Source organism: Littorina saxatilis, linkage group LG5, assembly GCF_037325665.1.
Source record: "Littorina saxatilis isolate snail1 linkage group LG5, US_GU_Lsax_2.0, whole genome shotgun sequence".
Classification (NCBI taxonomy): Eukaryota; Metazoa; Mollusca; class Gastropoda; order Littorinimorpha; family Littorinidae; genus Littorina; species Littorina saxatilis.
The window spans coordinates 2466625-2483567 of NC_090249.1; the positions used below are offsets into that span (position 1 = coordinate 2466625).

Here is a 16943-nt window from a genome sequence, read left to right on the forward strand (position 1 = left end):
CTGTGCCATTATAAAAATATAATGGGAACACAAAATGAGTAAAACAAAAATCCAATCATTCTGTCAAAACATCCGAACATTCTGAGTCTATTTTCTTTTTGAGTGAAAGGAGGTTGGACATAACAGCATACGAACCTGAACAAATAACGTTACCTGACATGATAGCTTTACATTGTGTTGGTGGGTTTGGGCTGTATCATTGTAATTGTACTGGTGGTTCATTGCTGTTGTTTTTCTGTTTCCGCACAGGATTACATGGGAAAGGATCTTTACATAGCAGCGCAAGGTAAATGTCATGTTTGCCGATGATTTGTGACCCTCCACCACGAAATGAGTCGCATGTCACCTCGCGCAGTTCTGCGCTAGGCTTAATATAAGTCCGGGGAGTGTCTGGTAACAGTGTGTGGGTCACCTTAGTCACAGGCTTATAACTCAAACAGTTTTCGCTCTTTTCTAAAACGGTTTTCACCACTGGAAATATGAAAATCATGCAAAGGTGACATGCGACTCATTCCGTGGTGGAGGGTCACATTTGTCAATGTGTCTAACTGAAAGATATATGTATACGATCTTGTCGGTTACCATGGTATCACCCAACTTTGCACATGGGATATACATATCCTTCCACTCTTAACACATGGCAACGATTCTTTTATCATTTTTTTTTTGTAATCTTTCAAAAAAAAATTGTTTTGCAACATATTTTCTCACAAACACCGATGTCAATGTATGGAATTATGTCAACAGCAAAATGCCCGCTTTTGTTCGTTTCTAGTTGTTTTTGAGTTGTATGTAAGGCAGTAAGAACGAATCGCATTTTTGGGGTATGTTTTTCAGCATCCTCATCATGCTACACAACAAAACATATTATGTAACATGACAATCTCATTTTGTTAGTTGATTTTATCGCTTTTCATGTGCAGTCACATTAGGGTTTGACCTAGTGTATGGGAGGGAGGTCTTTCAAACTAAGGCAGGAATTTATAATGTCTGGCCAGGCATTTACCCCAAGATGCTGTTAAAGTTTAGCATTTAAAAAGGGTATTCTGGGTCTCTCCTCGAGAAAATAAGATACATCAATTTTGCCGTCTAAGAGATGGGGGATGGGGGGAGGGGGGGGAGGTAGCTTCCGGAACCAAGCTCGGCCCCCAGCAGATGCTGTTGAAATAGCATATTTGACAGGTTTTGGGGGGTTTCTCCTTGAGAAAATAAGGTACAATAATTTTGCCGTCTAAGAGATGGGGGGGGGGGGGGGGGAGGTAGCTTCCGGAACCAAGCTCGGCCCCTAGCAGATGCTGTTGAAATAGCATATTTGACAGGTTTTGGGGGGTTTCTCCTTGAGAAAATAAGGTACAATAATGTTGCCGCGGAGGGGACGAGAAGCTTCCGGAACCCAGGACACCCCCATCTTCCCCCCTCCCCCTCCCCCTCCCCCCCCCTTGTTCCAGTCCTAACATCCTGACATTAATGTTGTTTAATGTTGTGCACGTGCAGCGCCGTGCAAGAAGTCGGCCAGTGACTTCTGGCACATGGTGTGGCAGGAGAACATCGGCAGGATCGTCATGCTCACCAGCTTCGTGGAGAACGGCAAGGTAACACACGGTCTTGGAATTGTTGATCATTTAGAACACCACCATAGTGTTGCACTTTTTCGTCATTCAGAACACCAACACTTTTGAACACACTTTGTATGACCAGTTGTGAACACTGTTTAATACGCTATATAATTGTTACTTGCAAGAGTAGCTAGCACCCATTGTAAACGCTATATTTAGTGTTTACCGTGTGTGCTCATTTTGCAATTATAATTATAATCATATCTCACAGTTTTTACAACTGGTTACACAAAGTGTGTGGAACACGTCAATTTACAGGGTAGTGTTGGACTTTTTCGTCGTTCAGAACACCACTATCAACTGGTTTTTTTGTTTTTGTTTTTTTCTTCAACAGTTTTTTATTCAGGCAAACACAGATTTACAATGACAAATTAAAAGCATTGATACTTTCACTATCAACTGTTCATCATTTACAGCACCATCATATTGTCGGACTTTTCTTTAATTAAGGATACCATCATGATCATAGTGTTAGATTTTTCCTATATTCAGATCACCACCATCACCATGAACGTTTTGTTCATTCAGAACACCATCATGGTGTTAGACTTTTCTTCGCTTTTTTGAACACCACCATGTTGCCGAACTTTCCCTTTGCAATCAGAACACCACGATATCTGCAAGCTTGTTTTTCCAATTCAGAACACAACCATTGACTTTACCAATGTTGTCTCATGGTCTTCATCCTGTGTCATTGTCGTTTTGTCTGAGTCTATTCTCATGCCAATATGTTTGAGGGTATCATCATTATTGTCTTATCGTCATTGTTGTCGTCGTCGTCGTCGTCGTCGTTATTTCATCATCTCCTAATGCGTGGTGGTATTGTGCAATGTTCACAGAGCAAGTGTGACCGGTACTGGTCAGAGAACGGGTGTGTGACGTACGGTGACATCACAGTGAAGGACGCCGCGCAGACCGTCAGAGCCACTTACACCATTCGCTCCATGAAACTTATACAGAAGAAGGTACAGTCTGAGTGCTGTTTGTCATTTGTTGTGGGCTTCTTCTGCTTCTTCTTGGCGTTCGCTGGCGCTACGCATTCAGTCCGGCTCGGGAGATGAAGGTCGTAGTCTTCTCCAGTTCCAGTCGACTGCCACGGAGCTTGGTCTGCAGTGGAGTGGGGGACGGCCACACTTCTTGTCGCTCCTTCTGTTGAAGGCGGGGACATCTCTTCAGGATGTGATCCGTAGTTTGGACCAAAAGTACAGCGCCAGAAGAGTAGTGTGAATGCGTGGTCAGTGTCATATAAAAGTAGTTATTACGTACGCAGTTTGCTCTAATCATCTAAAGTGGGGGAAACATCCGGAAACATGCCCGTAATGGTTTAACCTTGAGGGCGTTAACATTTGTTTATCATCATCTGCGGAAAGTTCTGCGCCAGAAACAATAGTGTCAATGTGTGTTCATGAGAGAGAGACAGACAGACAGAGACAGACAGACAGACAGACCGAGAGAGAGAGATTGAGAGAGATAGACAGTCAGACAGACAAACAGACATACAGATATACAGACAGACAGACAGAGACAGACGAACACAGAGGCAGAGACAGAGGGAGAAATAGAGTCAGAGACAGACAGAGAGAGCGAGGGGGGAGACGGAAAAAAGAGAGAGTGAGAGAGAGTGAGAAAAGGGTATACAGAGAGAGTATGTCTGTCGATGTTTGTCCAGTTGTCTGTTAACAGAGTAACTGTTTGATAAAAGGTCTTTTAACAGAGTAACTGTTTGATAAAAGATCTTTTAACAGAGTAACTGTTTGATAAAAAGGTCACGCCAGTGACTGCCCGACGCTTTCAAAAACTGTGTACTTTTTTTTTTTTTTTTTTTTGAGGGGTGAAGCGGGTAACCTTTACAGAAGAAAACAAATCTTAGCAAAGTTCTCGCACCCGTGCACTGTTTATGTTGCAGACGTGTGAAACACGAGAAGTGATCCACTACCAGTACACTGAGTGGGTAGAGAACGCCATTCCACTCGTCCATGACCTTCTGGAGTTCATCTGGAGGGTCAAGGCCACAGTCACAGATCTCAGGGGACCTCTTCTGGTGCACTGTAGGTAAGTTGATTACAACAACAACAACAACACAAACAACAAAGGCGTCGAGGTGAACAGTCACTGTGACTGTCGAGATCTGTGTTAGCCTACATGTCATATTTTGGAGAGATAAAAAAATGCAAATAACATTTGTTTATCGATAGATTTTTTAGTACGAATTCCTTTCATTTGAGTACGATTGAACGATAGATTATTAGTATGAATTCCTTTCATTTGAGTACGATTGAACGATAGATTATTAGTACGAATTCCTTTCATTTGAGTACGATTGAACGATAGATTATTAGTACGAATTCCTTTCATTTGAGTACGATTGAACGATAGATTTTTAGTACGAATTCCTTTCATTTGAGTACGATTGAACGATAGATTTTTAGTACGAATTCCTTTCATTTGAGTACGATTGAACGATAGATTTTTAGTACGAATTTCTTTCATTTGAGTACGATTGAACGATAGATTTTTAGTACGAATTCCTTTCATTTGAGTACGATTGAACGATAGATTTTTAGTACGAATTCCTTTCATTTGAGTACGATTGAACGATAGATTATTAGTACGAATTCCTTTCATTTGAGTACGATTGAACGATAGATTATTAGTACGAATTCCTTTCATTTGAGTACGATTGAACGATAGATTTTTAGTACGAATTCCTTTCATTTGAGTACGATTGAACGATAGATTTTTAGTACGAATTCCTTTCATTTGAGTACGATTGAACGATAGATTTTTAGTACGAATTCCTTTCATTTGAGTACGATTGAACGATAGATTTTTAGTACGAATTCCTTTCATTTGAGTACGATTGAACGATAGATTTTTAGTACGAATTCCTTTCATTTGAGTACGATTGAACGCACACAATCATGCACTCTTTTGAGTTTTTGTTGGAATCCGACGTCACATGGCTTTAAAGAAGGGAACTCCAATGTACAATCGATACATTGTCTTTTAACATTGAAGACTCTGTCTGTCATGTTGCCGGTTTGCTTGCAGCAACGGCGTAGGTCGCACGGGAACCTTCATCGCCGTGGACTCCTTGCTTCTGCAGGCAGAGGATACGGGCAAAGTTGACGTCAAAAACTACATCGAACTTTTACGTCATCAGAGGAAGAACATGGTGTTGACCAAGGTGGGGACATTTCTCCTTTAAAGACACCCAACACTGATTGACACCCCCCCCCCCCCCCAAAAAAAAAAAAAAAAAAAAAAGTTATTAACAGCTATTGTGTTTTCAGCGTAGCAATAGGGTCCGATATTTAGACGAGACAAGTAGAATGCCGACGAGTCGAAGACGAGTCGCATTATACTTGTTTGAGTCTAAATATCGGACCCTATTGCTACGCTGAAAATACAATAGCGATTATATAGCTGTTCTGACCTTGATTTGTTGTTCCAAACTTACAAAATGACATTTTTGTGTCGATGCGTTGATCTCAGGTTTTCTGATAGCAGACGCCGTTTCTTATGCGCATTAGTTTTGCGCAGGCGCCACACTGACTTTGGAAAAAACTCGATTTGACAATACAGCTGTTAAACAGCTTTTTATGAGTTCATTCGTATACAGCAAAAAGAAGTTTGAGTTTTGTTTAATTTTGAACAAGACTACTTATGAAGAAGACCAAAACACAACATCAACGGAAAACTAGAAACAACTGAAGAACTAGGATGCAACAATGGGGAGGAGAAGAGAACAGCTAATCCGTACAACGCGAGCAGACGGCAGCGAAGTTTTCACTTTGGGTGAATGGCATTTATGCTTGTCTCGTTATGAAGCGAATTTGTCAACCTCAGTTATAAACGACTACATGAATGTTAGTGCCATGGGTTGTACATCAATACTTCAGAGGGGAAGTGGGGTATTTAGTGTTGAGTTACGAGATAAGAAAAGCCGAATGCGAAAGTTTGTGTCAGTCGGCAACTGGCACACAAAAACGGCTGTTCCGTTTTACTTCCCTGTTTGTATTACATCTTTCGACTTTGGGCAAATTGTGGTGTTTAGGGACTGTACAGAAAATAATTGGTTTAGTCCTGTTTCATCGGGAAGTTAGCAGAAAAGGGTATGCTATCGACATTTGTAAAGCTGAAAAACATTCCCGAGAAGAATTTCAAGTTGTCAGTGTATGCTGTTGTCGATCAGTGAAACATCGTGTGGTACAGATGGGTAAACCGGAACCATGCGTCTTTGTTATTGCCAATATGCTTTTGGATCGGAAGAGACCATCCAATCACAGCCCCCGAAATCCCCCACGTGTCCATCAGAATAGCAATATATGTATATATCTAGAAAGAATATACAATGTATTAGCAAAGTCTACTTTGGTGTCAATCGCTGTGTTTTTAAGGTGCTATATCATTTGGGCGAACCTTTCTTGACTGGTCTTGGTTGATTGTATCCTCTTTAATTTGTTTTCATTTCTCCCAAGGTTTCTTGCATTCAGTTCACCATCCGCTGAGCCCAAACACTTACGATACAAATGATGAACTTATCTTAGAAGCATGGATGTAATTACTGGTAATGTGATTTTGTTTCGTCCTTGATCATTACCCCGCTGGCATCTTGCAAGCGAGTTACATCCACGCTTCTAAGGCCAAAAAAAAGGTCTGTTTACGGTAACATAGGCCCAAAAAATAGGGTCGGAAGGTCGGGATTTTTTTTTTTTCCAAAAAACCATATTTTTACGTTATTTTGCGATTTTTTTTTTTCCCCATATGCCAAAAAAAGTCTAGGGTCACGCGAAAAAAATAGAGTCGGTCGGGTTACCGTAAACATACTATTTTTTTTTTGTTGCCAAAGATAATTTCATTATTTCTATCATAAGTGTTTGTTTGTTTACTTAAAAGACCAGTGGGTCGACGTACTAGTACTACTAGTAAAGGTAACGTTTTGTTTTGTCAACAATAAACGTTCCATTAACCTACAATTCTTGTTTTTGTATTCTTTCAACTTCGCTGCAGTCAATGCACAATTTTCTCATGTTTGTTTTGCAGGAGCAGTATGCCTTCGTGCACGCAGCTCTGATAGACGGCATCATTCTGGGAGACACCCGTATCCTTGCCACGCAGTTCTACGAGGGCTTTGAGCGCGAGGGCGACCAGCTACGCATAGGCTACAGGCAAATCAGTGAACAGTACCAGGTATGGTCGAGACGGAGGATGTGTGTGTGTGTGGGGCGTATGTGGGTGTATCCGTGCGTGTGGTGATGGTGGGGGAGGGGGAGGGGTGGGGGGAGATTGCGCGCAGCATCAAAGACTCTGGTTTCTCCAGGAACGCGTCCGATTAAACAGCAAGAGACAGTAGGGTCTGGACAAATTGGCACCAAGACTGATGTATGACGGTGAGGGGTGGACGACCGGCTAGCCTCACAAACTGCCTGGTTAGTTTGGCACTGATCACACATTGCAATGAGCAATGCAATTCTTTACCCCGTTAGACAGTCAATTGTGTTTTTTTTCTTTTTTTTTTCTTGCGAGAAGTTTGTGTGTGATAGGGTGACAGAATGCTTGTGTTGCTGCCGTAAGCTGAATTGACCACGGCAACGGCGTGCGCTGGGTTGTCGCACATCTCGCCTGTCTGTCTGTCTGTCTGTCTGTCTGTCTGACTGACTCTGTTCATCTCTCTATCTATACTCTTTCTTTCTTTCTTTCTTTCTTTCTTTCTTTCTTTCTTTCTTTCTCCCTCCACCGTTCCCTCCCTTATCCTTCTTTCTCTCTCTTTGACTCAGGACTCCTCTGCCTGTCTCTGTCTCTCTGTTTCTGTCTGCGTTTCTTTGTACACCTCTTTATGTATCTCTGTATATCTGTTAGTGTCTGCCTGACTCTGTCTCTCTGTTTCTGTCTGCGTTTCTTTGTGCACCTCTTGATGTATCTCTGTATGTCTGTGTGACTGTCTGTCTCTGTCTCTCTGTTTCTGTGTGCGTTTCTTTGTGCACCTCTTGATGTATCTCTGTATGTGTGTGTGTCTGCCTGACTCTGTCTCTCTGTTTCTGTCTGCGTTTCTTTGTGCACCTCTTGATGTATCTCTGTATGTCTGTGTGTCTGTCTGTCTCTGTCTCTCTGTTTCTGTGTGCGTTTCTTTGTGCACCTCTTGATGTATCTCTGTATGTGTGTGTGTCTGCCTGTCTCTGTCTCTCTGTTTCTGTCTGCGTTTCTTTGTACACCTCTTTATGTATCTCTGTATATCTGTTAGTGTCTGCCTGTCTCTGTCTCTCTGTTTCTGTCTGCGTTTCTTTGTACACCTCTTTATGTATCTCTGTATATCTGTTAGTGTCTGCCTGTCTCTCTTGAACCCAAAACAACAGTAATGTGACAGTGCTTGGTACGCACCCGCATTCGGAAATTCCTTCAGTGTTGAACATTCTTTAAAATTAATACGCATTGACCAATAACAAGCCTTAAGAAAAAGAAGAAAGAAAATCAGTTACCATCAGATATAGAACCAGTTCGTGAAATTCCATCTCACACGGCATAAAGTCTCAGGAAACATGAATACACGCATGCAGGAAAAAAAAATAAAAATATGGGTAGCGCCGTATGTATGGCAGCTCGCTTTCCCCGGGGAGAAAGCAGCCCGAATTTCCATGAGGGTATAACCTCACTGGACTGTAAATCTTATCCAATCCAATCCTATCCAATCCAATCCATTGCGGGACACAACAAGAAGCACTACGGGGAACATTCAAAAACATTCAATCGCTACTTTCGCGTCAAGTCTGTCACATAGGCTACTTACTTAGTCGTCACGCTGGTCATTTGTCCGAAGCCAAAATGGACAAATGAGAGGGATTTGGTCCAGGAATGGTGTCGTGTGATCCCGCGATACTGATATGTGTACAGGCTTAGTACCATAGTGGTGGACCAAATGGCGAAAAGATGGGCATTTCTTAAAGTAAGAGGGTGATGGAGAAGAGCTGTGTAGTGAGAGAAATAAATGGGGTGGGGGTGGGGTGGGGGTGGGGGGGGGGGGGTGGGGGTGATGGGGGGTGAGGGGGGGGGAGGACGGAGTGTGGGTTGGAGGGGGGGGACGCGGGGTTTGTGTGAATATGTGTGTGTGTGTGTGTGTGTGTGTGTGTGTGTGTGTGTGTGTGTGTGTGTGTGTGTGTTTGTGTGCGCGCGCGCAAGTGTGTGTACGCTGACGTTGTTGCTTTATTCAGTTTTAAGATGAGGGGATAAAACCGACGTGAGTGATTGAGGGGAAGGTGGAGGATTGCAAACTCGTTAGAAAGATGAGATGGATGGTTCAAGACACGCTTGGTTTTTATTCATTTATTAACAATACAAATGTAATTATACATTATGTTGCAGTAAATTTAAACTAAATGATTGATCACGTCTGATTGCAGGAGTTGTCTTACCTGAAGTCTGCTATGGCTTTCCGACGAGATTCTGGTGAGTTTGACAGTCGCACATACAATGTACACACTGACAAACACACTGAATAGTGAAAGACTGCACACATACATAAACAGAAATGAACTTCGCAATAATGTAAATAGTTTCATACGCATACGCACGCACGCACGCACGAACTGCAGATATGCACAAGCATACGCGCATGAGATTATCACACCATACTTGCTGACACTTACATTTAAAGAAGAAAAGAGAGTTCACATATGAAATATGTCATTGAATAAGAATTTCTGTGCGTATGGTAAAATGATAGTAAAAGTAATTCAGACTTGAAACGAAATTGGGCGAGAAAGTCAAGTGATTGTAGCATGATCTTGTATTTTTCAGGAATCGAAAATGTCAGCGATCTGCGGAGTATGAACTGTGATGGCATGACTATGCAATTCGTACCAGTAAGTAGCTTTCTGCCTTTTGTAAATGCAATTTTCTTAACCATTACTTGTTATTGTAAATAATTGTGCACGGAATTTTTCGCCGCAAACAAACAATTTCAAATTGCAGGAAAGGTTATATAATTTTACTTTTGTAAATCTGTGTAAGTCTGTGTAAGTCTTTTGGTATTGTGATGATGATTACCTTTTATTTATTTATTGCAAATGTCTAATGGAATAATTCCCCTGATTTTTTTTAAATCGCTGATAAATTGACTTTTTGGGCTGGAATAAAATCATTACGCGCCAGCAAAGTAACTTTGCAAGACTTGGTAAGGGGGATGTTCTTATCCGGCCCTGTAAAATACTTTTAAAACGTTTCTTGATGAGCACAATTTAGTCAACCCGGCGAATGGCCTTGTAACTGAAGCAATTAAGTTAGAGGTGCAACATTACTTTTGCCGGCCCTACACCAATCAACAATAGCACCATATTGGTATGTTTTCAAACCGTCTCATTAAAACAAAAACACAAGTCAACTGCACACTCGTTGCCGAGAAGGTAGCGTGCATTCGACTTAATAATTGTCCGTGACGAATGTTGAGGTCGGATAGTGACACCATTGACGTTGATTGGATTGTTTTCATGCTTATGGGGCACGTTCTAGGAGGCCATGGCATGTGTATGTGTTTAGTTCAAGTGCAAACAATACCCCATACTCGTAAGAAAGCTGAACCAGGAGGAATACGGTTGATTGTATTCCCTTTTTATGTAAAACACATGTGTTGTTTTGCCAAAACTTTATTCCAAAGAAATGGAAACACCATGTAGCAGTGCACACCGCAGAAAGTGCCAGTGATATAGGCTCTTCAACCTGTTTCTAGTAACATTGTAATATACTAATTTCACAGGTCGGTGGTTATGAATAGACCACTGACAGTTCACAACATATCTCCATATCTGATCAATCAAAACGGACGATAACCTTTATATGTACAGGCCTATAGTGTTCGAGTCTCCCATTCAAACTCCCCGAGGTTTCAATAGTAATCACATATTTTTTTCTGACGGGCATAACTGCTTTTCTGGTCTGCAGCACACGAGCCATTTTGCTTCTTATTGCCAGGCGCTGTCAGAGTAGTTTTTCCGTGCCAATCTCTATCATTGAGGATCGATTCTCTTCCCTGTCGAAACTCTCAGGTGAAAAACACCAGCTTTGGCAGTAAGCGGTAGCAGCCGCAGTGCAATTTCCTGCTCTAGAATTGGAATCAAATCTGTTCAAGTCCGAATAAATTGATCTGATTACGGGGTTGTATAGGGAGTTTGCTGTTTCAAGGCTGACTTTAAGGGGATGGGAGGGGATAGGTATTCTGGGTTTTGGATGTTGCCCCCCCCCCCTCCCCTCCCCCCACGGCACATGTAATGTTTTCTCAAAGAGAGACCCACAATACCCCTGCCAAGTGCAAATTTCGGGAGCAATAGAATTAATTAACTCTCTGCTGCAAAACTGTCTAACTGTGATCTGATAAACAAAGGCGCTCCAAGTGCATACGACACGTGCACTAGAGTAAGTGATAGTTATGCGGAACCTGTCTCCTGGCGCCTGAGAGAATAACAAGCATTGAAATGAACAAGCGATTGTATGTGAGTTATGCAATTATGTTATGACCGTGTTGCAAATCTTTGAAAAAGCGGTCATGTTTAATGGACCGATAACGTGTGCTAATGGTTCGCTCATGATGGCCTTGTTTTAACCTCACTGTCCACAGAGCACACTGTCGTCCAACATGTTCCGCCTGGTAGATGCGGACGAGGACACTGACGTGCAGAAGTTCATGCTCCTGTTGCGAAACATCAACGCCATGACGGTCGTCTGTCTCCACCAGCAAGACTTTCAGGTCAGTGTGTGTGTGTGTGTGTGTGTGTGTGTGTGTGTGTGTGTGTGTGTGTGTGTGTGTGGCGGGGGGGGGGGGTTTACAATGTTTATCGTTTTTATGTTGTTTGGTTGGTGGATAAGGCCGAGGACACATACTTGCATTGTCTGGTCTTGTTGCGAATCATCGAAGCCATGAATATCGTCTTATCTTCACTCGCAAAACTGTCAGATCAGTGTAGGGAGTTTGTTTTATTGTTGTATCTTGACTTGCCAGTTGGTTGGATGGTTGGTTGGATGGTTGGTTGGTGAATGACGACGAGGGCACACACTAGTCTTGCAGTTCCTGGTCTTGTTGCGAGTAATCAAAGCCATGAATATTGTCTGTCTTCACTGACACTGGTTAAACTGATTTTGATGACTGATAACCTTTGTTTCTTGATTAGTTGATTGCTTGATTAGTTGATTGCTTGATTAGTTTGTCGGTTCGGTTTGATATGTAAAATAATCGGGAAGCGTTTTTGTTTTTTTTATCCTGTCCAAGTTCCTTGCAATGTAGAGATATTCACCCTCTAACGATTGCCTTGTCCATCAGGTTTTCACTCGCTGCCTTGAATGGAGTCGGAAACTGGAGGAGAAAATAGAAGAGAAGAAGAAGGCAAAGGAGGAGGCAGAGAAAGACAAAGATGCAGACGAGGACGAGGACGAGGACGAAGAGGAAGATGAAGACGAAGACCTGTACAAAATGGAGGCGTTGTCCACCACAGAACTCTCACCAGAACTGACGGCCAACGAATACCGTGTCTTCGTCGACGTACGTTTCATATAATTATCGATTATCGTGAGCTGAAAATAGTTGTGTGTTTTCGCCTGTTATGAACGTATCTCTGAAATTAAGTTAATCAAGCGCTGTGTTCTTCATTTCATCGTTTAATAATCATTAACTTTTGTGTGAACCGGAATATCTTGTATTTTACCGGTTTTAAACATACGGAAAAGAAATCGCTACTCGTTCAGTTCTACCGGTTTTGATTGCATGTAACGGGTTTTCGTGTAAAAATAAACTGTTTGCTTAGTCATTACAACAAACATGTGCACACAGACACCCTCACACACGTTAAAAAAAAAAGGCATACACCTAAAAAGAATATAAAACGAATTCGAAGTGTCGAGGATTTCAGGACTAAGAACGCTTCCAATGATAACTAATGATAACTTTAAAACTAACAAAACAGGCTGACGATTTGTGTAGGACTATGACGAGGCAGAGGCGGATTAGGGGGGGGGGGTGGTTACAGGGGTTCCAGATCCCCCCCCCCCCCTCGGCTGTCCAAAAAAAAGAAGATTTAATACTAACTTTAAACGAAATAATGAGTGGCTGCTGACACCAGTTGATCATGTTTAAAATCAAGGATAAGCCATAAATTGTTCATAAAATAGCTAAAACTCTTCAGCCTTGCCCCTGTACCCTACAAGGAGTCTACCCCTGGACCCCAGGTTGTAACCCCCCCCCCCCCCCCCCCCCCCTCTGGCTTAACTGCTCCGCCCCTGCGATGGGACACTGGATCTGTTCCCTGGAATCCTGAGCGCTGTTACTATGATCATAAAACATGTGGATGTTGTTGTTTTTAACTTGAAAAGGTTGTTGTTTTTTGACATTGATGCTTGCAGGACGTTGACGAAGTGACACTGATTATGTTCCCTGAAACCCTGAATGCTGTTACTATAATCATAAAACCATGTTTCTTCTTGTTGTCGTCTTATGACTTAAACATGCTATTATCAGTGACTTTGATGCTTGCAGGACTATGACGAAGTGACGCTGGAACTGATGAACCTCCATGGCTGGGAGCAGGGGAACAAGCTGTTTCCCGAGACCCTCAACACCGTCATCATGAACATGGCTGACAGGATCCACACCAGACAGATGCAGCTCGGCTTCCACCCTGTCGTCATTCTCATCGGGTTCGTTCTTCACCATTCTTTTGTGTGCCAGGGTTAAGCAGTAGCCCCCCTTGCCTTGTCACGGACGTTTACTTTGCTTGGACGGAGTTGTCTCCCTGCCAAAACATGAGCTATTTGTAGTAGCTCGACGTTTTTGGTACGTCAGAAAACAGCACACCCATGAAATGTGGAGTGGCTGTTTGTGATTGGATGTGGCTGCTGTGTTCACCTTGTATGCTCATGGGAACCTGTGCATACCCATAGTAGGTTTTGTAGTACTGTTAACTTAGCTCTAAAATCTCAACCCCGTTTGTTTGGCTTTGCCTCAAGGTTGATTGTTGTGCTGCAGGGCCGGATCTGGGGGGGGGGGGGGGGGGGTTCCTGGGGTTCCGGAACCCCCCCTGGCCATCCAATGTACCTCTCAGAGAAAAAGAAAGTGGACTTTGGACCCCTGCCTTCAGTTGGAACCCCCACCCCCCCCCCCCTCAAACGAACTTGGTCCGGCCCTGTGCTGCGTGCACTCGGTTACATCTGGTGGACATTGTCTTCGCTGCTTTAGGCGATCTTCGTCCTTGTAGAATAAGTTATCCGTACTGTTTGAAATTTGTTTGCAGTTTTGCATTTAACCTCTAACTTTTGAGACAGATGCCGCTCCCCACCCACCCCTAATTCTGTTCACTCATGTCCGTGGTTTGTAGCCCAGCTTTTAAGGAAGGATGATCATGTTAGCGTGTCATTTTAGAAGTTACAATATGATTTCTATGGACACAGAGAGGTACATGATTCAGCAGGCGTGTTCTATCTCCCGAGCAAAATGTCATACATGTACAGCATTCTAACAGACTAGCGGTGACTTAGCATATGCCAGCACTGTCACCTTGCTCGTTGTATCGTGTACAGGACAGTTCAAATATCTCAGTTTGCTGTAACGATGCGGTATCATTTCTGTGGATAAGATAAGAATAAGATTTTATAAAGTCCTGTGAGGGTACCCTCATTCTGTGGATAAGATCTTCTTCTTCTTCTTCTGCGTTCGTGGGCTGAAACTCCCACGTACACTCGTGTTTTTGCACGAGTGGAATTTTACGTGTATGACCGTTTTTACCCCGCCATTTAGGCAGCCATACGCCGCTTTCGGAGGAAGCATGCTGGGTATTTTCGTGTTTCTATAACCCACCGAACTCTGACATGGATTACAGGATCTTTTACGTGCGCACTTGGTCTTGTGCTTGCGTGTACACACGAAGGGGGATAAGCCACTAGCAGGTCTGCACATAAGTTGACCTGGGAGATCGGAAAAATCTCCACACTTAACCCACCAGGCGGCCGCGGCCGGGATTCGAACCCTCGACCTTCCGATTAGGAGGCCGACGTTGTGGATAAGATAAGAATAAGATTTTATAAAGTCCTGTGAGGTTACCCTCATGGACATTCGGGCTGCTTTTTCACTGGGGAAAGCGAACTGCCATACAGTACGGCGCGACACAGATCACTTTGTTGTAACTCTGCGTTATCATCTGTATGTATGAATACACAGGGAGATGCAGGAGTCAGCACGCCTGTTCGGCGTGCTGACAAACATCGTGACATCGTGACATCTTAATTAGCACTTGATACGTACATATTATATACAAGGTACCTAGTTTAGCTGTAACGGATTGTTATCGTTTCTATGGTTACAGCGAGATGCAGGAGTCAGCCGGCCTGTTCTGCGTGCTGACGAACATCGTGCACGGCATTCAGCTGGACGACGAGGTGGAGGTCTACAGCAACGTGTGTCGGGTCAGACGCCTCATGCCAGAGATCGTAGATAATGCCGTGAGTTCTCTTGTTAATCGTGTATGTTGCTGTGCAGGGCCGGATCTGGGGGGGGGGGGGGGGGGGTTCCTGGGTTCCGGACCCCCCCCCCCCCCTGGCCATCCAATGTACCTCTCAGAGAAAACAAAAGTGGACTTTTTAAGCTCTTCCCCCAACTCCCTCAGTTTATTTGGTCTTCTAAAACTATTTCAAATTATGAACAACATCAAGTCGACAACGGCCTGCCCTCCCCGTTATAAGTCCATCATCATAGTAATATTCAAAGTAAAGAGTCCTGTCAGACTTATTTACTAGGCATATATGTCTTTGGGATTATTCCACTGAACCACTATGGTAAATGAATATATGAAGTATTTTGTTACTGTTGAAAATGTGTAATTTTGATTCCCAATTGCAAGGAAAGACCAAAAAATGACCTCACAAATGCAAAATTTTCTCGGCTTAAGGGAGGCTTTGCCCCCCAGACCCCCCAGCGGGGCGTTGCCCCTGCACCCCACAGGGGCCTGGGCGGCCCCTGGACCCCTGCCTTCAGTTGGAACCCCCCCCCCCCCCCCTCAAACGAACTTGGTCCGCCCCTGCTGTGTCCGTATCTGGTACAGGGGGCTGGCTAGGTAGGGGTCTGGGGGGCTATGTATGGATGTCAACGTGTGTCGGGTTAGGTGCCTCATGACCGAGGTCGTAGATAATGCGGTGAGTTCTTGTGTTGATCGTGTATGTTGCTGTAACTCTGTGTATGCAGGAGTCACACATACACGACGCGTGGCCCGCGCATTGAAAATTAATCAAAAATAGAAAATAAGATTGGTGCGTCGTTGTGCGCCCAACTTGTGTCGCTGTTTGGTACAGTGCGACCCCCGTGTAAAGACCCTTGGTACAGTGCAACCCCCGTGTAAAGACCCTTGGTACAGTGCGACCCCCGTGTAAAGACCCTTGGTACAGTGCAACCCCCGTGTAAAGACTCTTGGTACAGTGCGACCCCCGTGTAAAGACCCCTGGTACAGTGCAACCCCCGTGTAAAGACCCTTGGTACAGTGCAACCCCCGTGTAAAGACCCTTGGTACAGTGCAACCCCCGTGTAAAGACCCTTGGTACAGTGCGACCCCCGTGTAAAGACCCTTGGTACAGTGCAACCCCCGTGTAAAGACCCCTCAATTAAAGACTTCCTCCCTTTTAACACCTTTGGTTTTAAGATTTTCTGTTTAAATCTTCTGTAGATTAACTCCCATTTGAATCTTCTGTAGATTAACTCCCATTTGAATCCTCTGTAGATTAACTCCAATGTTAAGATTCTCTCCTTTTCAAGACCCGAATTTCTCAGATTTGTTTAGATTGTAAAAGGGGGGGGGGGGGGGGGTGGGGGGTTCCACTGTAGAAGCTAGCGAGTTGACAACGAATGCACAGCGTGTGCTCCGCGTGTGTCTGGCGTTGGTCTAGCGCGCTCTGCGCGTGTCTGGCGTTGGTCTAGCGGGCTCCGCGTGTGTCTGGCGTTGGTCTAGCGGGCTCCGCGTGTGTCTGGCGTTGGTCTAGCGCGCTCTGCGTGTGTCTGGCGTTGGTCTAGCGGGCTCCGCGTGTGTCTGGCGTTGGTCTAGCGGGCTCTGCGTGTGTCTGGCGTTGGTCTAGCGGGCTCCGCGTGTGTCTGGCGTTGGTCTAGCGGGCTCTGCGCGTGTCTGGCGTTGGTCTAGCGGGCTCTGCGCGTGTCTGGCGTTGGTCTAGCGGGCTCTGCGCGTGTCTGGCGTTGGTCTAGCGGGCTCCGCGTGTGTCTGGCGTTGGTCTAGCGGGCTCCGCGTGTGTCTGGCGTTGGTCTAGCGGGCTCTGCGTGTGTCTGGCGTTGGTCTAGCGGGCTCTGCGCGTCAG

General features: G+C 44.2%; 1 protein-coding gene across 1 annotated transcript in view; it reads left to right on the top strand.

Moving 5' to 3' along the window:
* The window catches only part of LOC138965974 (uncharacterized), a 75200-nt gene that overhangs the window by 56928 nt on the left and 1329 nt on the right, over positions 1–16943 (top strand). The window contains exons 13-24 of the mRNA XM_070338059.1: positions 250–286; positions 1495–1592; positions 2456–2581; positions 3523–3668; positions 4668–4803; positions 6663–6809; positions 9014–9059; positions 9411–9475; positions 11224–11352; positions 11923–12141; positions 13132–13292; positions 14954–15089. Coding sequence (XP_070194160.1) covers positions 250–286; positions 1495–1592; positions 2456–2581; positions 3523–3668; positions 4668–4803; positions 6663–6809; positions 9014–9059; positions 9411–9475; positions 11224–11352; positions 11923–12141; positions 13132–13292; positions 14954–15089 — 1446 coding nt within the window. The remainder of the gene's footprint in view (positions 1–249; positions 287–1494; positions 1593–2455; positions 2582–3522; positions 3669–4667; positions 4804–6662; positions 6810–9013; positions 9060–9410; positions 9476–11223; positions 11353–11922; positions 12142–13131; positions 13293–14953; positions 15090–16943) is intronic.